The sequence below is a fragment of the Prunus dulcis genome, chromosome 8 (assembly GCF_902201215.1).
Source record: "Prunus dulcis chromosome 8, ALMONDv2, whole genome shotgun sequence".
Lineage (NCBI taxonomy): Eukaryota > Viridiplantae > Streptophyta > Magnoliopsida > Rosales > Rosaceae > Prunus > Prunus dulcis.
Window position 1 is genome coordinate 18,764,156 of NC_047657.1, and position 21,411 is coordinate 18,785,566.

Below are 21,411 nucleotides of genomic sequence, written 5' to 3' on the forward strand. Positions count from 1 at the left end.
TTAAATATTCTATTTATATTGTATACGTGGGCGGCTATGCTGTTGAGTATTCTTTTTCTGGAGATAGCCGCGCGGCAATAATCTTAAATATTCTATTTATATTGTATAGCCATACGGCTATACTGTTTAAATATTCTTTTTATAGAGTATAGCCGCGCGGCTATACTATCTTTTAAAATATTCTGTTTATGGATTATACGGACGGCTAAACGTTAAATATTCTATTTATTAAAAATAAATAAATAAAGGCTATACAAGCTTTTACCTTTCCCTCGCTGCCTGGCTCGCTTCACTTCCCATCGAAGTCTTCAAGTTTAAGGCCAAAAAATAGGTGGGCAATTCCTCATTTGAGCTTCCATGGCGCCTCCCAAGAAATCAAAGAAGAGCAAGAAAGATAGGAAATTGAAGAAAAACTTAAGTTTGGTTCCAGTCGAGCCAAAAGCAGCAGATTCTGACTGGTGGGATAGTTTCTGGCACAAGAATTCTTCAACCCAAGGTTTTTCTTTTCACTAAGCTCAGTCTTCAATTACTCTGCTTTTTAGTGGAATGCATTCACATTACTTGTGGTTTTAGCTAAATTATCTTTAAATTTTGTTTTTTTTGCAAAATCCATGATGCACAGACAAAATTCGGTAATGATGTTCATAATTAGAGCTCAAAACCTATAAACTGTGCTTTTGTTCAATTAGCTAAATTATGAAATCGCTTCAGTTTCTGATGGCCGCTGTACGAAAACTGGCTTTTGATTATGTCTTTTGCATCCTGAAAAGAGAAAGATGTGGTCGAAAAGTTATTGCTAGAGGGAGCTATGGAGATTTTAGCCTGTAAAAGTAGTGTGTAATTGTTAGGAATCTGGTTTGGCCTAAGTTGGATGAGTAGTTGGAAATCCTGACTGAATCAGACTTGGGAATACACAGACACAGAAACACATAGTCGGGCTTTGCTCGTTGTTATATGGAAGCAAGTTTTTCTGTCTTCCTATTTGCCTTTTTTGTAGATTTTTTTTTTACTTTTTTTCAAGTTGATTTCTGTTTTGAACTTTCCATGATAACTTAACTTTGTTCTGTTTTGGATATGTAATTCATCTGTGCAGATTCTTCACTATCAAATGATGAAGAGGAAGGTTTTAAGTATTTCTTTAGGGTCTCTAAGAAGACTTTTGACTATATCTGTTCCCTTGTAAGAGAAGACCTTGTGTCGAGGCCACCGTCAGGTCTCATCAACATAGAAGGAAGGCTTCTTAGTGTTGAGAAACAGGTTGCAATCGCCCTGAGAAGGTTGGCATCCGGTGAGTCTCAAGTCTCAGTGGGAGCTGCCTTTGGGGTAGGCCAGTCCACAGTTTCTCAGGTGACTTGGAGATTCATTGAAGCATTGGAAGAACGTGCCAAGCACCATCTCAAGTGGCCTGATTCCAACAGAATGGAAGAAATAAAGTCCAAACTCGAAGAAGCCTTTGGATTGCCCAATTGTTGTGGAGCCATAGATGGTACACACATCATTATGACCCTTCCTACCGTTCAAACATCAGACGATTGGTGTGACCTGGAGGACAACTACAGCATGCTCTTGCAGGGAATTGTTGACCATGAGATGAGGTTTCTTGACATTGTAACTGGTTGGCCTGGGGGCATGACGGTGTCTAGACTTTTAAAGTGTTCAGGATTTTTCAAGCTCTGTGAAGGTGGACAGCGTTTGAATGAAAATGTTAGAACTTTATCTGGAGGAGTAGAGATTAGAGAATACTTAGTTGGTGGGGTTGGCTATCCTCTGCTTCCCTGGCTCATAACTCCTTATGAAAGCAATGGCCTCCCAGCTTCCATTTCCGCTTTCAATGCTGTGCATGGGGCTGCAAGGTCACTTGCAGTAACGGCATTCTCGCAGTTAAAGGGCACTTGGAGAATCCTTAACAAGGTCATGTGGAGACCAGATAAGCGGAAACTTCCAAGCATCATCTTGGTATGTTGTTTACTTCACAATATAAGAATTGACAGTGGAGATATATTACAACCAGATGTTGCTTTATCTGGTCATCATGACTCGGGATATGGCGAACAATGCTGTAGGCAAGTTGATCCGTTGGGGAGGACTATGAGGGATATCCTAGTGAAACACTTGCTGCACAGCAAGCAGACCGCTGCACCAAAGTGATTCTTCTTCTGCCAGTCTGGTTTAAATGAGTTGGAAGTTTGGAACGGTTTCATTCTGTAAAATTATTTGCTTCGGCAATTTGACCGGCACCAGCCATATACGACATGAAATGCGGAATTGCTTCTCTTATTCACATTGACTTGCATAAAAGAAATGTATGTATGTTTTTGACAGACTCTGAATCAGCCATCTTTGTATGGCTGCTTAGAAAGTAGAATGGAAGCTCATTTTGTCTGGGTCTACGAGAACTTGTAACACCGAAGAAGTTTAAAGCCAAAAATTTACCACATAAATAAAACATTTTTATTTTAAGTTGTGGCATACAACTCGCTACTAACAAAAAGTAAGACAAGCAGCAATATATATGTAAAAGAAAAAAAAAATATGAAAAAAGAAAAAGAAAAAAGCAAACACCATCTGAGTGGGTTTCCTTTGATTAGAAGATGGGGCCTGGCATGTACAGCAGGATCTCAAAACTAAGCAAGACCCAATACTCCTCTCTACAAAATATGGCAAAACAAGTAGAGCTCTCTCTAAAAAGAAAAAACTTATGGACAATGAGACAAAACTAATGCCTCATCATTATTTTAAAACTATACCATGGGACCATGAAATTCCATTGCTTCAATCTCCCTTGGTTGGGGGCTGTATGCATGCACAGAAGGGCGCTTTCTTGCGTTTCTGGTTGGTTCTATTGCCACCATAGATATAGTCCCTCAGAAGAACTCTTGTTTTCCGCTCCGTGATCCTTGTTGATCCTCTGCTTTCTTTTTCACCATCAAGTTTCAGTAGAAGAAATTGCAGTTTCTGCACCTTCAACTGAAGCCGCCCGATTTTTTCGAACCCTTCCTTTGCTTGCTCTGAAAGTCTCCTTCTTCTCACACTCCAACTTTCATCCGACACTACCTCAGAAGCTCCATCAGAGAACAGAGGACCATCTTCAACGTTCTTCATCAATTTTTGATTGACATCAAACAACTTAGTGATGGCCTCGTCAGCTTCTTCCAGCTGTCCCTTCACGTTTTCAAATTCAATACCTTTGCCCTTTTTGCTCTTTTCAGTAATGTCCACCTTCCACTTCAGGTCTTCCACGGTTATTTGAAGGTTTGTCAACTTTTGTACATCAGAATCAAGTCTTTCTAGAATCCTTCTCTTGTTGCCTTCTTGACGGGGCTCTGTAAATCTTTTAGAGATCTCTAATTTGTCCATGTCCAATTCCTTCTCAACCAATGATTCTGAAGAGGAATATTTATTCTTGTGTTCCTTTACTGCTTCAGTGAGTCTGACTGTGGTCAGTTGGTACAGCGTCCACCTTCTGGCCTTTGCCAACCATCAAATCAATGCTGGCATCCTGGTCAGTGGTTTCCCACAACTCAAGCATCTGACCATCAGCCTCTATGGTGTCTCTTCTGCTTATCCCATAGGACGAACACTCTGATATCTGATCAAGAATGATGTCTTTTGTCAGAATTTCATTTCCTGAGCCAGATATTTCACGCTTCTTCATAGTGTTACCAACCCCATCCCCAAATTTCTTTTCTACCTGATTTGCGGAAAAATGCCTTTCCTTTTCCACCATTGCCCTTTCAATAGCTTTAATTCTTCTGTGTAAATCCTGCAAGTCCGAAACACCATCTGATACCGTGGGCACTTGATCTCCATCCAAATGAGAGCTTTCAGCATGCAGAAAGTCATCCTGGATACAAGTGGAATATAGATGTGTCAAATTCAAATGATATCCAAAATCACATGCACCATTGAACTATTGAAATCAAATGCAACATGCCATAAGCTGAACAATTCATGTCCAGCCCAATGTAGATAGAAACCAGCTTACTGTCCACAAAATTTCGCAAAATTGAAGTACCAATTTTTTTATTACAAATATATATGAAATTTGAGGCCTCAAAAGTAAAATAAAAGGAAGTACCACAAACAACTTGCATAATTCTGATGATAAACCATATATTCAAATACTGGCTCCGCAATTCATCTAATATAAAAAGCAAGTCTTTCAAAAGACTTTCTGGCTAGAAGACCATACACGATGGCATTGAAGCAAAGAACATAATTGCATTAGTGAGAACTCATGGGTGCACGTCTAGATGATTTTTGAAGAGTTCATACAGGTTCAAAAGAGGACAGAAAATGTGCAGAACCAATCAAAAACTGCTAACCCATTATGGATAAGGAAATAAATGGAGTAAAGCTTTATGTTCCAGATAGAAAAAAAGAAGAGAGTATTGACGCTTTAATAAATGGATCATCACCTCAGTCTTGGGACAATTGAAACTTCCAATTTCCCATTGCAGAGGGAATGTATAAACAGACATGGAGATTACCTCTGATTCTTCTGTGTCTAGTTTATGAGATGTGGCGTCTGCAAGCACATGCTTCTCAAGTGCTGTTGTACTCTCCTTCAAAGAGATGACAGCTGGAATATAGGCAGCCAACTGAGCTTGTAGCCCTCCATTTTCGTATTCCAGAGTGCTGATTCTTTCTTTCATAATTTTGCTCTCCATACCTCTGGAATTGCTTCTGTCTTCAAGGATCTGACATGCTTCAATGAGCTCGCGGATCTTTCCTTCAAACAATGTTTCACGAATGGTGGAGATCTGCAGTTCACCAAAAAACGTGGCAGCCTGTGTCAACCACATTTCTATCTCTTCTCTTCCCTTTTGCAGTTCATTGATCAAACCTTCCTCTTTAATTTTAGTTTTTTCAGCTTCTTCATGCATTTTCTGCAGTTCTGACTCCAACTCTTGATTCGCTTCACGAAGGCATCCAGTCTCTTTGGCATAATGATCATTGTCTGCATATAGTCGGACAATCTGCTTCTCTTGATCTTCTAGTACCACCTTAGCCTCATCATACTTACCATTCAGATCTTCCACTAATGTATGCAACTCTTGCTTTTCACTCTGAAGTGCATTGAAGATCTGCTCTGCTTCCCGAAGCTCATTTTCTTTATGAGACAATGCATCCTTTGTATTTGCAATTTCACCATTCAATTGATCATTGACAGATTTAACTACTTCCAGCTCATTCTCTGACCTAATTAATGACTCCTTCAGATGTAAGCTTTCCATTCGTATAACTTCCAACTTCCCCTCCAATATTCTTACCTTATCTTCCAAGTCAGTATTGCCAAGATGAAGTTTATCCAAGTAGTCACTGAGCTCTTCTAGTTCCAGTAGCTTTCTGGAAATAAAATCCTTGAAAACAAGGGAAAGGTTACTGTGATATATTGTTTCACCAAACATGACACATTTCTCCTCTTCTAGGTTATGCTTCTCTTCCCCCAAATCCAATACCATTTTTGTCAAAGCTCCTTTATCTTCAAGTATCTTGGAATTCTCTTCCAATAGACTCTTGTATGCGCTTTGCAAGTCCAAGAACTTCTCATGCAGATGATCTATTTCGGTCCTCAATACTTCCTCTCTGTGATCACCCTCCACTACTTTCAATTTCAATTCTTCATTCATCTCCTGAAGTCTTTGAGCCCCACTCTGCAACACCAAGAACTTCTCAGATTGGGTCCTGAACTTTCCATCCAGGGTGTTTCTTTCTCTCATAAGATTTCCCGCATCGAGTTTCAGTTGGTCAAGCATTTCTGTGAGAACTGACTTCTCAATAACCAACTGCTGATTTTCATCACGAATAACAGAGAGAGACTTTTGCGTGTCCTGAAGTTTGACAAGTATATGGTTAAGAAGCATTTCATCTTGCTCAACCTTTTCTCCATACCCAAGGTTTGCATCAACGTCAACAGCCTTCAACACCTGATACAGCCCCATTCTCAGTACTTCCATTTGCAAAAGGAAGGATTTAATCTCCATCTGTTGTTCAAGATTTCCATGCTCTAGGTCAGAAATCAGTTTCTTTGACATTTTGGATGCCTCCAAGAGATTCTGACGCTCAAACATGAGAGACAAGTTCTTTTCTTCCACATCTTCTACACATTTTTGCAAGACAAAGATTTCAATCTCCGCATTCACAGCTTTGTCTTGTTCCTCTTCGTATTCTTTCTTCCTGCACATACCTTCTGCTTGGAGCTGAGAGATCTGTGATTCCATATCAGCCATCTGGGTTTCACTCAACTGAACAAAACTGAAATGTTTTTGTTTCTCAGAACCTAAGCAAACATGTAGCTCTTCCACTTTATGAAGTGCTGATTCTCTTTCCTTCTCCAGAACAGAGAGTTTCTCCAAATTTTCTGCATATCCTTTTTCCAGATCTTCCAGTCTTTGCCTAGTAGTGTCCAACTCAGAAGCTAAGCTTTCTCTCTCAGTCATCAGACCAGACTTCTCGTTATCAAGCAATAGGCATGACTCTTCTAAACTCTTTGATTTAACCCTCCAGCCTTCAAGTTCAGCATTTGCATCACAAAGGGAATTCTCCAAAAAGTTATTCTTCTCTGATGATTTCTTCAAATTCTCAGTCATAATCTGTAATTGGGAAATTAGGGCGGCATGTTCAGCAAGAAGAGTGCTTTTTTCTTCCAGAAGAGACTGACATGATTCTTCTAACTCCTTTACCTTCCCCCTAACCCCATCTAACTCAACGTTCAAATCAGAAAGGGAATTTTCCAAAAGAACATTTTTCTCCAGAAGTTTCTGCATGATTTCTAACTTTTCTAACAGGGCCACTTTCTCACTTCTATCAGCCTCACACGTCTGTTTTAGCTGTAGTTTTTCATCCTGTAATTCCTTCACAGATGACCCAAGGCACTCTGGATCCAAGCCAACTGACTCTACCTGCTCTAGCATAACTTGGTGTTTCTTGTTCAGGTCATTGAGTTCCTCTTTCAGACAGTATATCTCTTGCTGAAGAGCATTTCTTTGGTCCACTCGAATTTCAACTTCCTCTTCAAGTTTCCTAACTGTCTCCCTCAAGATTAAGATTTCATCTTGTAGATTTTTTATTGACATTGATGAAGACAAATTGAGCTCACTTAGGCTCTTGTTTTCCTCCTTCACCTTCTGGACTTCATCCACCAAACCCTGATTACGAGTCTCCATGTCCTTAAGAATTAAAGCTCCATTCTGAAGCTCAGAAACCAGAGATCTAAGTTCCTCCTGGGATTGAGAATGCAAATGTTGCAGCGTTTGGAAAGCAGTTTCAGCCTCCATGAATCGCAAACGCTCTTCTTGTATGCAAGTCCAGAGTCTACCTAACTCCTTCTGCTTCTCTGTAAGCTCTTCACCTTGAGATTCCATTTTCTGCACCAAAGACTCCAACTCAGACTGGAGAGTCTGATTTGATTTTTCCAGCAGAAGGCACTTCTCTTCAGAACCCTTTAACTTCGCAACTCCGTCATCTATTTCAGAGTGTAGCCGTTGGGCCTCTTCTTGGGCACAAGAGAGCTTATGCTCCAGACTAGATATGGTTTCCAAGCACTGGTCGTACTGGAGAGCAGCAGCTTCCTTTTCTTCATTTAATGTGGCAATTGCTTGCTTCAAAGTTTCAACTTCATGTTCAGCTTTGACAGCTCGCTCGTTAATGCTTCTGGCATCCTCCTCAACATGAAGTATTTTATCCTCCAGATTTGATATCATCTCCAGACATTGTTTAAATTGTGCAAGTGCAGCTTCTTTCTCATCTGCCACCCTTGTAAGATCGTGCTTTAGAGCTCCTGCTTCAGTTTCGGCTTTACTAGCTCGATCATTGAGCTCTCCAGCATCTTTTTGGGCACAAGAGATACTGTTCTCCAGATTGGAGATGTTGTCCAAACATTGCTGATACTGAAGAAGACTAGCATCCCTTTCAGCCTCTAACTTGGTAAGTGCTTCCTTCGAAGTTTGAACTTCAGCTTCAGCTTTGCTGGCTCGTTCACTCAGTCCCCTGGAATCCTCATGTGCACGAGAGACTTCAGACTCCAAAATACTTAATCTCTCTAAACACTGTTGGTACTGAAGTAAGCCAGCTTCCTTTTCAGCTTCTAACTTAGCAAGGGCATTCTTTAAGTTTGAAATTTCTGTCTCTGCTTTACCCAGTTGATCAGACTCAGAAAAGGATCGAGCCTTGAGGTCATGGATTCCGTTGTTATGCAAGCGGTGTTCCCTTTCTTCAGTGTCATGAAAATTGAGGCCTTTTTTCGCCCTTCCTTCTCCAGACCCAAATAGATCATTTAGCTGTTTCAAGCCCTTTCTGCTTGGCACAGAGTCAGATTCTTCTGTAAATGCTCCATTCCTTTTGACAGCATGGAAATGGGATGAGAGCCCCAGAGCATCTTTTTGCAATTCCTCAAGATCTAACAATGCCCGTATAGGAGGTGGCATCTCAGGTGTACGGGGATCAGCCTCACTAGCAGAGGAACCTGCAGGAGACTCATCTCCAAGTGCAAAGGGAACTTGGTTGGGAAATGCTTCTGCCATGGTCCGATGAGCCTGGCGCAGTGCCCCAGTTGCATGATCATATCTTTCAGCTAACGCACGGTATGCTCGGTAGAACTCTTCCACCAATTTCATTAATTCTGGGCGTTTTTTATAATACATCTCTGCCCTCCTAGCAAAGGAATCTGCATCTTCTTCAATTAGCTTGATCATGTGTTTGACTTTGGCATCCATATCTGTTCAAGAATTTAAAACATAATAAATTATACACACTTATACAAATAAGAGAGAGAGAGAGAGAGAGAGAGAGAGAGAGAGAGAGAGAGAGAGAGAGAGAGAGAGAGAGAGATGCACTAGATGAAACTGTCAAGTATTATGATTATCTTCTCAACACATCAGGATAACATTTGACAAGGCCAGTATGATCACACTGATATCGTTGAACCATCAACAACAGAAACTGAAAATCCCCCAGCTTATATACAGTTCTAAACTACTAACTACCTTAGATAAGGTCCAAGTTCTCACTAACTTGGATGAGATGCACAGTGGTTGAGAAGGGGTTAGATGCATCTTAACCATCCAACAATCCATGTTAAATCTAACAGTTAAGAAAAAACGAATTCTTTATATTTTTTAATTCTTTTTCTTGACAAAAAAAAAGTAGAATCATGCCAGAATATGCAATGTGGTTTACATGATCAAAAATTTATGATGTCCGACGAGGGAGTTTTACTTTACTCCACATACATGAGAAACACATGAAACAAAATTGCAAATCAAACCAGTTATATACAAACCTGTAAGATTTTCCTGAAGCCATCTTGAATTCTTCGGGCTTATGTGGCTGTCCCACCACCAAGAATACTTACGTCTGGAGTCTGCTTGTGACGCAGTCGCCATAACTCTGGCCAATTACAGCACCACCTTCGAAACTGATGCGGTAATAGTCCGATCCACAAACCAACAACAACCAAGCCGAATTCAGTAATTCTTGGTAGGATGAAGCTTAGAGTACCTCTGGCTGCTCACGCAGTCACACCTAATCACCAAAATCCACAATATGGTATCAGATGAATTAGAATACATGGTAGGTGGTGAGATCAGATTCTTAAAAAAATAAAAATATATTTGTAGGAAAATTAGAAAAAACAAGCAAGTACCTGATCAATAAAACTCAAGTCCAGAATCATATGCTCAAATTGACTGATATCAACTAAGTTTCTACAAACTACCTGATCAAGGACACACCCAAAAGCAAAATGATCAGACTGGTCAAAAAATAACAAGTTCACAAGCTTCAGAGAATTATAAATCCACACGTCTTTTTCAATCAGCGTTGAAGCAAAAACTTCAGTGATCATGCATGATACAGCTCACAGAGGATTAAGAAAAACTGATCAAATAAAAATTAACACAATTTCCATGAAGCAGAAAGATTTTAATTGCCCAGAACCCAAAAATGAAAAATGAAAACAAATAAAGTCATGGGCAAGAGGATCAACTCCAAAAAAAACAAACACACACATTGCTCCATGAAGATATACATAATGGGACCGATTTTCTGAATAGAATGAGTGAAAAATACAGGCAAAATGATCAAACAAACTTACCCAGAAGAAATTGAAACTATTTCTCTCTCTCCTTGTTCCTTATTTTGCGTTTTGATTGATTATCAGCAGTGACAAAGCAACTTGAGCTGCTTTTGCTTTACTCTTTCTCACCCCATGTTTGTTAGATCGGTCGGTCTCCGTCTCAAAATGAATCTCTCTGTTTCTCTCACTGTGTTTGCTTTTACTTTATGTTGTGGTTTGGTATTGGTACTGTTTCAGCTTTTTCTTATGCAAACTGTCAAAGATGAAACAAAATATATATATAATAATAAAGAAAAAAAAGTAGGTGGAAAAGACCCAAAAGAAAATACAGTGACTTAAAACCAAACGTTAATTGAAATTAATGCATTTTAATCCTTTATTTTTCAGATTTTATTTCCATTTTCGGTTTTTGGTGTGATTTTGGAAAATAAGAGCATTCCAGTTCTTTTCCTGAGACTAAACCCACTGATACTCCAGGAAAACATCCGAAATTACAATCCTACCCATTTGATTAGGATATCAAAAATGATTTTCCTTGGGTTTGCAGATGTTTGACTCGGTTTTTGTGCATGTTTTTAAGATCGTGTTACCAAAATTACCATAAGGTTCTAAATATTTATTCTATCATACATGACATATCTTAGATATGACCATGACACCAATTGAGCATTAAAAAATGTAGATCCAGACAAAAATACTGTTGGATGTGACAATGCGTATCTGCCTATGTCATAACGCAATGTGGAATATAATTTTTAGACCAAAATTAAACTATCCCAATTAAAATTACTAATGTTTTTTTTTTTTAATAGTAAAGCGATATTTCAAACTATTCTAATGTACTGAAATGAAGTTAAACTTGAGTACAAGAGAGCGAACACATTGCCTTAACTAACTAGCGTAATCTACATTTGCAAATTTCCTTAACAATTCACATTTGACCAAATTTCTTTTACTAGGAGCCTAGCAAAGCGGAAGCTCTGGTACAATTAAATTAACCAAAAATTAACAAAATTAATAGTTATACATATCAATGAATCAAATGGTGGGTGTAAATTCAAATTACAAATTCGGATTCCTTTTATAATAAGATCAGATATCCTTGATTCTCTCTTCAATATTTGACCAGAAATAAAATTATACCTTAAATAAATTCATAGCCGTTGGTTGGTTTTTTTTGTTGGTAAAATACCCGTTGATTTATTCAATGGTGTCTAAAGCAAAAATTTGGTAACTTGGAGCAGCACCTTATTATTGCAATTAGCATTAAAATGAAAGGGCTTTATGGTAAATAGAATGCAAAGCACACGACAATCTTTGACAATTGGCAGAAATGACACGGTGTCAATCTTTACAAAAAGGTGGGCGGTGGGCAAGGACGGTTAGTATTCGTCACGCGACTAGGAAAATTCTCCATCCAAATTGGACCACGTGTATTTCCTGATGCATACCCCACATTTCATTTTTTTTATTATCTTAATTTATTACGTATGAAATAAATCAATTTAGAATAGAAAAAATTAACCAATTCTCGCTTGAGAATGCTTTTGTTTTCAGTTTCTAATTTAAAAGGTGTGAGAAATAGAGAGAATGTAAAATGAAATTTTCGTAGAGTCGATTATTTTGAAAGTAAAATTAACTAACAATTATAAATAACTTTTTTTTAAATTATTTATACAAGCGATATTTTATTTATAAAAAGAAAATTCAAACTCTGGTGCATAATAAAAATCACATTCACTCTCATACAGTATTATATAAAGATAATATTGAGAAAGGTATAGAAAGTGACATGATGTTGAATGCAAGACATCATATAAAGATAATATTGACTCTTTAAATCCATTAATTTTATTTGAACTCTTCAATAGTGACTGTTTGGATTAAAGATTTACTATTACTATTTTTTTTGGATGAAAGAAAAGTTTAGGAGAGATTGGCCACTCTCACCACTAGCGTCAGGACAGACTCAAAACTTCGAGTCAGAATAACTTATGCGTAATACCCAACTGCCAGCTGCCACAGGTATGGATTTATGTAGGAAATTACAAAGGGAGATTCACTATTATACCCAATATGGGGGCCCAAATTATAAAAATACCCTATATAAAATGGACTTTAGAAACACACCCAAAGCCCATTTACAACATAACAAAAAAGCTTTTAACTTCTTATAAATTACAAAACTGCCATCAATTTCTTTAAACAAGCCCAACCCCAAAATCTCATAAAAATACCCAAAGCACTCAATAGGGCATCAAAGTAATTTAATAATCAATATTAAATTCAATAAGGCTAGCTATCGTTTTTTGGGTTTTTTTTGGGTTTGTTTATAGGAATTCAATTGTGTAGGGTTTATTTATAATATTAGTGCTAGAAATTGGTATATCACTAAATATCTCAATTACAAATTGCGCATTAATAAAGATGGTTGGTAATGAGACTCGAACACTAATGAGGCTATACACATTACAGAGACCTTACCAACTGAACAAATTGAATGTTTAAAAAAAGAAATAGGATGCAAGTCATGTTTCAAAGAGGGGAAATTCTATGTGTTTGACACGTGGTCTAATCATATTAAAATGGTTTTAAATGCTTAGAAAAATTGAAGATGTGAAATGATTAACAAATAATTGACCCACTTTATGGTTCAATTGGTTCTATAAATGTATGGACCCTATTAGAAAACAGCAATGCTACAATTCTATAGCTATCAAAATAATAAATTAATTAAAGATTTTATATTTGTTGTTCTTAGAAAAATATGTCAAACAGAGTAAATCGAGAAATTAACTGTTTGTTTTGCCTGTAAAATGATTGAAATTCAATTTGTTATGGGACAATTGATTTGTGTAAAAAATATATGAAATCTGAAGAAAAAAATTAAAAAAAGAAGAAGAAAAGAAAAGGTAAACGTGGTTTAATCATAACACCAGTAAAGGAAACCTGAAAAAAGGTTTGTCCACCCATCAATAGTTATAATTGATATGCATATGCCTCCATAAGCAGTGATGTACTGCTCCTCAACCTTTTTCCTTTTTCTTTTTCTGATCCCATGTCAACTAATTGTGAGATTATTTTATTTATTGATAAAAATTTTATTTTATTTATAATTAAAAAAAAAAGAAAAAAAAAGATAGATAGTCCAACTCTCCATGTAAGTGTGACGACAAAATAATTTACCATTGTAAGCTCTGAGAATAAATCTTAAGATAGAGATTAACGGTTGAGTTTAATATAATCATGCAAATTGTTACCTTATGAATCTATATTAGGTTTTTATAATCTTCAACCCTTAGACTAGGCTGGGATCAAGCCCAATAATTAAAAAAACAAACTTTGTAAGTTCATATTTTTTTATATGGAAATTAGTCCAATTTCATTTTCAATAAGAATTAGATCGCGTCACCTCAGTGCTTATTTCATGAAAAACGTCAATTAACCATCCATATATAATAAATTGAAACAGAATAACCCCTATAAAAAATTATTGATTTCTTCCTTCATCATCTTGTATTGTTGTTAGTAGATTTTAATTTCAAAGTCTATATAAGTGGGAAGTGATATTGTTTAGACTCTTGTATGCTGAAAAAGATATTTTGAAGATGAATTATTGAAGAAGAAATAATAGGTTTGTTGACAGACATGTGATGTAGTCGATGATTATAATAACATTATTCAGAAAAAAGGTGTCCAAATTAGCAGCCCCTCAAAGAAGGCCACAACAAGCTCGCAGGCTTTGACCGTTATATAACAATACTAATTAGGAAAGGATAGTGTCAAAAATGAAGGTTTAATTTGACGTAAGACAGCAGAGGGGAGAGAGAGAGAGAGAGAGAGAGAGAGAGAGAGAGAGGTGAGGTGTCTTCTAAGTTTAGGGTCACCCTGTATGCTTCTAGTGTGGCTGAGCCTCAGTCTCATCTTGCAAGTTAAACCATGGGGAAATTTAATATTATACATATTGCTTTGCTTTTCTTGTGAGCAATTGATGACTTGAAAGCAAGTCACCGAACCACATGTGACATGCCTCTGAAATAAATTAGTTTGAATCTGCAATTTCAGTTTGCAATGAGATCACATTTGCCACTAGCAACTGAATCACTGGAAACTAAATAGTACAAGTTAGTCCGAATATGGTGTTCGACATGTCATTAGTCATGTGTCGATATTATTATCGCTAACAAAACGTACCGATATTTGATTGGAACTTATGGCTGAGTGTGTAGCATCACCAAACCTACATGCAAAATTTGTCAGCCACCAAAAAGGCGACCCTACACACACCAACCTCCATAACTTAGGATGTCGTCCTTTTACTTTAACATGAGATTAAGATAGAACAGTAAACCGTGAAATGAAAGAAGTAAGTTATGAAGTGGGCCCTCAAGCAAAGTGGATTGTAGATCTATTTGTGGATGGATTGGTTTAGGCATCATAGATTCCAAACAGCTTTTATCGTATAATTTGCCATCATGCTGTTAGGTGAAAGCGTGGACAAGGGTGGGGGAGAGCCAAGTGGCCCCACTTCCTCCATCAGAGACAGAGAGCTTCATGATGCATGTGCTGCCGTGCTGGTTTTAAAAAACTTTCCATCTTAATCACACCAACAGTTTTGATCCATGACACATTTGCCATGCCCCCATGACAAATAATAATAATAATAGCTAGCTAGGTTGTTGCCTTGCCCCTTGGCGTCTTGGGAGAAAAGCCATTCCATGCATTTTGTCATTTCCTCATAAACCTTTGTTATTTTGTTCAACATACAATTACACCAAAAAAGTTTAAATGACCCACTAATCTTCTACATGGCCCATATATACCCCACTATATAGTATATATTATTGAAAATAATGCTTTAATAATTTTAGAGATTTGTATACATAAGGTTATAGAGATATTTAGTGATATACCCATTTCTAGCATTAATATTATAAATAAACCCTACACAATTGAATTCCTATAAACAAATCCAAAAAAAACCCAAAAAATGATAGCTAGCCTTATTGAATTTAATATTGATTATTAAATTACTTTGATGCCCTATTGAGTGCTTTGGGTATTTTTATGAGATTTTGGGGTTGGGTTTGTTTTAAGAAATTGATGGCAGTTTTGTAATTTATAAGAAGTTAAAAGTTTTTTTGTTATGTTGTAAATGGGCTTTGGGTGTGTTTCTAAAGTTCATTTTATATAGGGTATTTTTATAATTTGGGCCCCCATATTGGGTATAATAGTGAATCTCCCAAGGTTATATAGATTTCCTCCCCCACCCTCTTTTACCTTTACATCAAACAAGTGAAAATTTGTAGTTTTAACGTTCCATCCAACGACCTTATAAAATAACATTTTGATGTACGAGATTTTGAGTTCAAATTTTATGAATCATCAATTGTTGAATTCAAAAGACAACACATTATGCAGACATAAATTATGCATGCTCACTTACACTGGAATTCGAGTCCCTTTCCTTGTTAAAGATAAAAAAAAACACATTAAAGATTAAACCATTTTTTTTCTAAGTAAGAATAAATTGGAGATGTTGGCTAGAAGTCCAATCATAAAATATTGGTTGACTTAGTCAAACCAAAAACAAAATTGCAAGCAGCCCAATCGAAAGCCAATCTACAAGTAGCCCAATAAAGCCTAAAACCACAGTAATAGGCGGCCCAAGATGGAATTGTATCAGTTATCAGATAACACGGATAATTGTGCCAAGTAAGCACCACATCAGATCAGATCAACATTATGGGTTGCCATATGACGAGACAAAAACAATAATATTTAAATAGCAGTGAATTATCCAAAAAAATAAAAAATAAAAAAAGAAATTTATGGATATAGTTTCCTACACGCAAGTACATAATAACATGACCAAGAGGAAAACATTTTACCATCTACAGTCGAGTCCACTCTCCGTCTCGCTCACAGAGCTCAAAACCATGGCTTTCGTGGCCACCGTCCTCCGCCGGAAGCTTTCCCACAAACCTTTCCATTTCCAGTTACTGACAGTAAGAGCATTCTCTGCCTCTGAGCCGCAGAGGATAGAGAAGATTCTGATAGCAAACAGAGGCGAAATTGCTTGCAGGATCATGAGGACCGCCAAGAGGCTCGGGATTCAAACCGTCGCCGTTTACAGCGACGCCGATAGGCATTCGCTTCACGTCAAATCGGCCGACGAGGCGGTGCATATCGGCCCGCCTCCGGCTCGGCTCAGCTACCTCAAGGCCTCATCGATTATCGACGCGGCCATTCGCACTGGTGCACAGGTCAGTCAGAATTTCCTCTTGTGATAGTGAACATAGCTCAATATAGCTCAATAGCTCATTGCATTTGCATATGTTTTCTTTTTACTTGTTTTGCCAAATTTGCTATCTGTTTGGAGAATTGGTGAATTGGTAAACTGTTTGATTGTTTGAAATCATGCTTATTGGATTGGATATCTTTGTTTTTGTATAATTAGGCTATACATCCTGGTTATGGTTTTCTGTCAGAGAGTGCTGAGTTTGCTCAACTTTGTGAAGATAAGGGTCTTACATTTATTGGACCTCCAGCATCTGCCATCCGAGACATGGGTGATAAAAGGTACCACTCATTGCCATCTTACTGATGTAATATTGTATCAACTGATTAGCTAATAATATGTGCTCTCTGTCTTTTTGATCTTTTAGTCCCTGTTTTTGTGCATGGTTTAAATGTCTAGTCCACTGAGGAAATTTTTTGATTCCTATTGATGCTAAATGTGTTTATCAGTGCTTCAAAGAGAATAATGGGTGCGGCAGGGGTACCTCTGGTGCCTGGATATCATGGTAAAGACCAAGATATTGATCTAATGAAGTTAGAAGCTGACAAGATTGGATACCCAATCTTAATAAAGCCAACTCATGGAGGTGGAGGGAAGGTTGCCTCTTCTTTGATTCCCTCAATGATATCAGCAACCAGATTAAAAATTGAGAGATTTTTGTTTTCTTCACAAGATGTTCTTATAGTTTAGATATTTCTTCGCACTATGTTCTTATAGTTGATATATTTCCAGGGTATGCGGATTGTTCAAAGTCCGGATGAATTTGTTGAATCTTTCCTGGGAGCACAACGTGAGGCTGCTGCTTCTTTTGGCGTAAGCACGATATTGCTGGAGAAATATATTACACAGCCAAGGCACATTGAAGTCCAGGTACTCTTATTTGTTTGTATAATTCCTAGTTCTTACTAGTGTCTAACCCATAATACTTCATAGTTGATATGACATCATTAACTTTTGTTATCAACATTGTATTGATGTAATTCTAGTAGATACTATATCCTGAAAAGTTAAGCTCATGTTTGGTATTGTAGATATTTGGGGACAAACATGGGAAGGTTCTACATTTGTATGAGAGAGATTGCAGCGTCCAGAGAAGACACCAGAAAATCATCGAAGAAGCTCCAGCTGTATGATCATTTCCTGTATTCTCGGTGTAGATTTGTCATTGTTCTAGTAGAGTTGTAATGGAAATCCATTGGTGCAGCCAAATGTATCGAATGACTTCCGGACTCACTTGGGCCAAGCTGCTGTATCTGCTGCCAAGGTGAAGTATTTTGAATAATTCTCTGATTTGTACCTAATTTTCAACTGGCCCGTGATTGGGTTAAGATGGTGAAGTTTTTACTGATCACCATTCTTTTTGGATAATTCTTGGCTAACCTGTGTTATATCTAATCATGGGTCACTACTTCAATGCATAGAGGGTTTTGCCCCCATCAAAAGCTAAAAGTTACTGACATTGAGCTAACCTGTAATTTTAAATCTCTCTATATCCTTATGATTTGAAGTCTCTTTCTGATTATTAAAGGCAGTTGGTTATCACAATGCTGGCACTGTGGAGTTTATAGTTGATACAGTCTCAGGCCAATTTTATTTCATGGAGATGAATACCCGACTTCAGGTGCTTTAACCATTCTGTTCTATTGTATTTCAGTCTGAATTTATCAGAATCTAACAGGTTAGTTAATTTTTATGCAGGTTGAGCATCCTGTGACTGAAATGATTGTTGGCCAAGATCTTGTAGAGTGGCAAATTCGTGTTGCAAGCGGAGAACATCTTCCCATTAGTCAGTCACAGGTCCCATTATCAGGTGACATTCTTTTTTCTTGAAAAGGAAAAAAAAAAAAAAAAAAAAAATTCAAGAAAGAGGTCTTCGCCAAGCTTATCTTTGCTTCCATATTCAATTCCACTTCTAAAATGAGTCTTGACTAGTTTTAAGCTGAATGCTGGGTTGATCGATTCAGATTTGAGTAACATATTCTGGGTGGTTCTATGAAAAGTTTGCCTTAAAATGTCTGTGCTATTAAAATTATAAAAAAAGATGCCAAGATTTTTTGAATCTCATCAGGTAAATAATAAGCTCCTTTGTAACACAAAGTGAATACTTCATATTCATAATAACTTGGATACGAAAAATCTTATAACTAATATGAGTTTACTCCCTCTATATGTTGAATCCACAAACTTCTTGAGTTACTGGATTTCATAGTTACTCATTGTGATGAAGGTCATGCTTTCGAAGCCCGAATATATGCTGAAAATGTACCGAAAGGATTCCTCCCAGCAACTGGAGTCCTTCATCACTATCATCACGTTCCAGTCTCACCACAAGGTTAGTCACATTACAATAACCATATGACTCATACATGGTAAAGTAAAGAATTCATCCCCAGTCAACCGAAAAGAAAAGAAAAAAAGGGAATCCATCCCCAACATTCTAGTTGGATTATATTGTTTAAGCACCACTTGTTTTATCCAAGGACATCACAGCTAAACAAGTGCTTTTATTATCATCTCTTGTCCTTTGGTTATTTCTGTCGGCTGCTTATGTTAAATCTGTCATTGAGCAGTTCGAGTTGAGACTGGAGTTGAACAGGGAGACACTGTTAGCATGCATTATGATCCTATGATTGCTAAACTCGTAGTATGGGGAGAAAATCGTGCTGCGGCATTGGTAAAACTGAAGGATTGCTTATCAAAGTTTCAGGTACACCTAATTTTAGAGTTGCATCCTCTGCACATCAAAGCATATTTTCTAATCATTCAATCTCATATACTATCTTATTAGGCGAGTTAGATATCTGATGCCCACAAGGCAGCAAAATTTAAACGGCTTTAAGAAAAATGTGAAAGGCAAATTGCAATTTCATATTGATCCTGCAGTTTAATTTCTTTTCTATCCTTTTCAATGCTAATGTTCTTAGACAGGTTGCAGGTTTACCAACCAACATCAATTTTCTTCTAAAACTTGCTAACCATCGGGCATTTCAAAATGGCGATGTAGAAACCCATTTTATTGAACACTTTAAAGATGACCTGTTTGTCGACACTAGTAATTCACTGTTAGTGGACAAAGTGCTTGGTGCCGCTAGATTTAGTGCTACACTGGCAGCTGCGTGTCTCATTGAAAAGGAAAATTCTTTATTCAGAGAAAATCTTCCTGGTAAATTGAAGGTTCCATTCTTCAAATGTATGCCATTTCTTAAAGGCCCTTATAATATTTATATCTCCCTGTTCAGGTGGCGACAGCATAATCTCCATATGGTATTCTTCTCCCCCTTTCAGAGTCCATCATTGTGCTAGGCATACAGTGGAACTTGAGTGGGATAATGAATATGATAGCAGTGGCTCAAAGTCATTGAAACTTTCAACCACTTATAAACCAGATGGGAGCTATCTGGTTGAGGTAGTCTTATGCTAATTGGCCACATTTGCAACTTTGGAATTATAGTATCTTGTGTGCAAGTTGTTTTCTTTGTTTTGTTCCACTGAGTCATTCCATCAGCAAGGTTTCTATATGTCTGTGCAGACAGAAGAAGAGAGTTTCCCAGGTTTGGAGGTCAAAGTAACTTGTATAGGCAACCATGATTTCAGAGTCGAAGCTGATGGTGTAAACATGGATGTTAGCTTAGCTGTTTACTCCAAGGTAAATGTCTTTATCTGCATGCAGTTGTGAGGTCTACATAGAATAATTAATCAGCATTATTGAATATGGTTCAATTTTTTATTTAAAAACTTCTGTTAATTTGTTGATTCCAATTTGGGCTACAGGATCAGACCAAGCACATTGATATATGGTATGGATCACATCATCATCATTTCAGGCAGAAAACCGACCTTGAATTGTCTGATGAAGATGAAACGGAACATAAACCCAGATTTGACAAATCATCATACCCTCAGGGGACTGTTGCTGCGCCCATGGCTGGTTTGGTTGTCAAGGTTGTGGTGAAGGATGGGACAAAGGTGGAGGAAGGACAACCTATATTAGTTTTAGAGGCAATGAAGATGGAGGTTTGTACTGCTGCTAGTTTTGGATTTTGCATCTAAACTTTTCTTTCCATATGCAATATTTGACATGAACTTCTTTTTTTTCTTTTTTTTCAAATTTTTTTTTTTCATTTTTAAAGCATGTTGTAAAGGCACCATCAGCGGGCTATGTCCGCGGGCTTCATCTAGCAGCTGGTCAGCAGGTTTCTGATGGTGGTATTCTCTTCAGTATCAAGGTCAGCAATTCGCTTTGTAATACCATTGATATGAGTTATTGAAGCTTTACTGAAATAGAATTTACATGTATAAACGTAAAAGCTGGTATCATATAATCATCAAAACATGGTTGCGTATATGGTGTGGCATTTGTCCTCATACATTACATGCCAACTGGTTCTTTTATCCTCCTCTTATTGAAGATGGCTCAATGGTTTTAAGTGTGGCACTTCTGTTTAAAGGCTACCACGTCAGCCTGTCAGGTACACATGGACATTATACTGGGGTCCACTCGTGTCTGATCCTTGTATAGAGATTTCTAAGAGTAAACCATCATTTAACTATACTCTATGCAGAAGTTTCAGGGCAAGGTTTAATGTGGCTTTGCTTGGATTCAATGTGCTCAACATATTCATGTTTGGTTAAATTGAATAGATAACGTGCTTGTGCAGGAGGAGTGATAATTCATCACGAAGTCTAGTGTTTCTGAATCGTTTTAACAAGGCCGGCCTCATTCTGAAGTTGTGCCTGGACAGAGCGAGTTATCGGAACAGTGACAAGATTTCTGTTGTAAGAAACTAATTCATAGCCTTGTTTGCACAGTCAATTCTCATTTCATATAATAAAATCTCACCATCTTCAGGCTGTAAAGAAACATTTGTCAGGTATTTTACAAGGAGAACAAGGGAAAAAAGGTTTTATTTTATTTTATTGTATGTTCCAGCGAATGTCTCTATAGTACCAGATCAGTGTCGGTCAGATATTAAGGTGAGATGCATTTGAAGTCTTCTGTTGCATAAGATTCATCAGCCGAATTTCCAAAAAT

The 21,411-nt window shown here is 37.4% G+C and overlaps 3 protein-coding genes across 4 annotated transcripts; 2 read left to right on the forward strand and 1 right to left on the reverse strand.

Annotated features, from left to right (window-relative positions):
- Positions 1-263: 263 nt before the first annotated feature.
- On the forward strand, positions 264-2,281 carry LOC117638863 (protein ANTAGONIST OF LIKE HETEROCHROMATIN PROTEIN 1). Its single transcript, XM_034374019.1, has 2 exons — positions 264-496; positions 1,094-2,281. Exons 1-2 carry the CDS (start codon positions 358-360, stop codon positions 2,146-2,148), a joined length of 1,194 nt encoding a protein of 397 aa, XP_034229910.1. The 5' UTR covers positions 264-357; the 3' UTR covers positions 2,149-2,281.
- A 252-nt stretch (positions 2,282-2,533) lies between these two features.
- On the reverse strand, positions 2,534-10,323 carry LOC117638862 (protein NETWORKED 1D). The gene is given in 6 exon segments (XM_034374018.1): positions 2,534-3,426; positions 3,428-3,844; positions 4,491-8,719; positions 9,284-9,525; positions 9,647-9,718; positions 10,097-10,323. Coding segments are annotated over 4 exon segments (5,403 nt in total). The 5' UTR covers positions 9,387-9,525; positions 9,647-9,718; positions 10,097-10,323; the 3' UTR covers positions 2,534-2,772.
- A 5,584-nt stretch (positions 10,324-15,907) lies between these two features.
- Positions 15,908-21,301, forward strand: LOC117636707 (methylcrotonoyl-CoA carboxylase subunit alpha, mitochondrial). 2 transcript variants are annotated; one of them, XM_034371351.1, is made up of 16 exons: positions 15,908-16,344; positions 16,539-16,660; positions 16,829-16,976; positions 17,112-17,249; positions 17,411-17,506; positions 17,584-17,643; positions 17,908-18,000; positions 18,078-18,189; positions 18,607-18,711; positions 18,950-19,086; positions 19,308-19,542; positions 19,619-19,785; positions 19,909-20,025; positions 20,151-20,393; positions 20,510-20,605; positions 21,038-21,301. In XM_034371351.1, exons 1-16 carry the CDS (start codon positions 15,910-15,912, stop codon positions 21,044-21,046), a joined length of 2,313 nt encoding a protein of 770 aa, XP_034227242.1. In that variant the 5' UTR covers positions 15,908-15,909; the 3' UTR covers positions 21,047-21,301. The 2 variants fall into 2 exon arrangements, with proteins under 2 accessions (XP_034227242.1, XP_034227244.1); XM_034371353.1 differs by lacking the exons at positions 19,308-19,542; positions 19,619-19,785.
- The last annotated feature ends 110 nt before the right edge of the window (positions 21,302-21,411 follow it).

Excerpts from the sequence above, each read along its gene's own strand:
- LOC117638863 (XM_034374019.1), top strand. The coding sequence starts at position 358 with ATGGCGCCTCCCAAGAAATCAAAGAAGAGCAAGAAAGATAGGAAATTG. Across the intron at positions 497-1,093 it reads CAAGAATTCTTCAACCCAAG|ATTCTTCACTATCAAATGAT; the intron begins GTTTTTCTTTTC and ends TCATCTGTGCAG.
- LOC117636707 (XM_034371351.1), top strand. The coding sequence starts at position 15,910 with ATGGATATAGTTTCCTACACGCAAGTACATAATAACATGACCAAGAGG. Across the intron at positions 16,345-16,538 it reads CCATTCGCACTGGTGCACAG|GCTATACATCCTGGTTATGG; the intron begins GTCAGTCAGAAT and ends TTGTATAATTAG. Across the intron at positions 16,661-16,828 it reads CGAGACATGGGTGATAAAAG|TGCTTCAAAGAGAATAATGG; the intron begins GTACCACTCATT and ends TGTGTTTATCAG.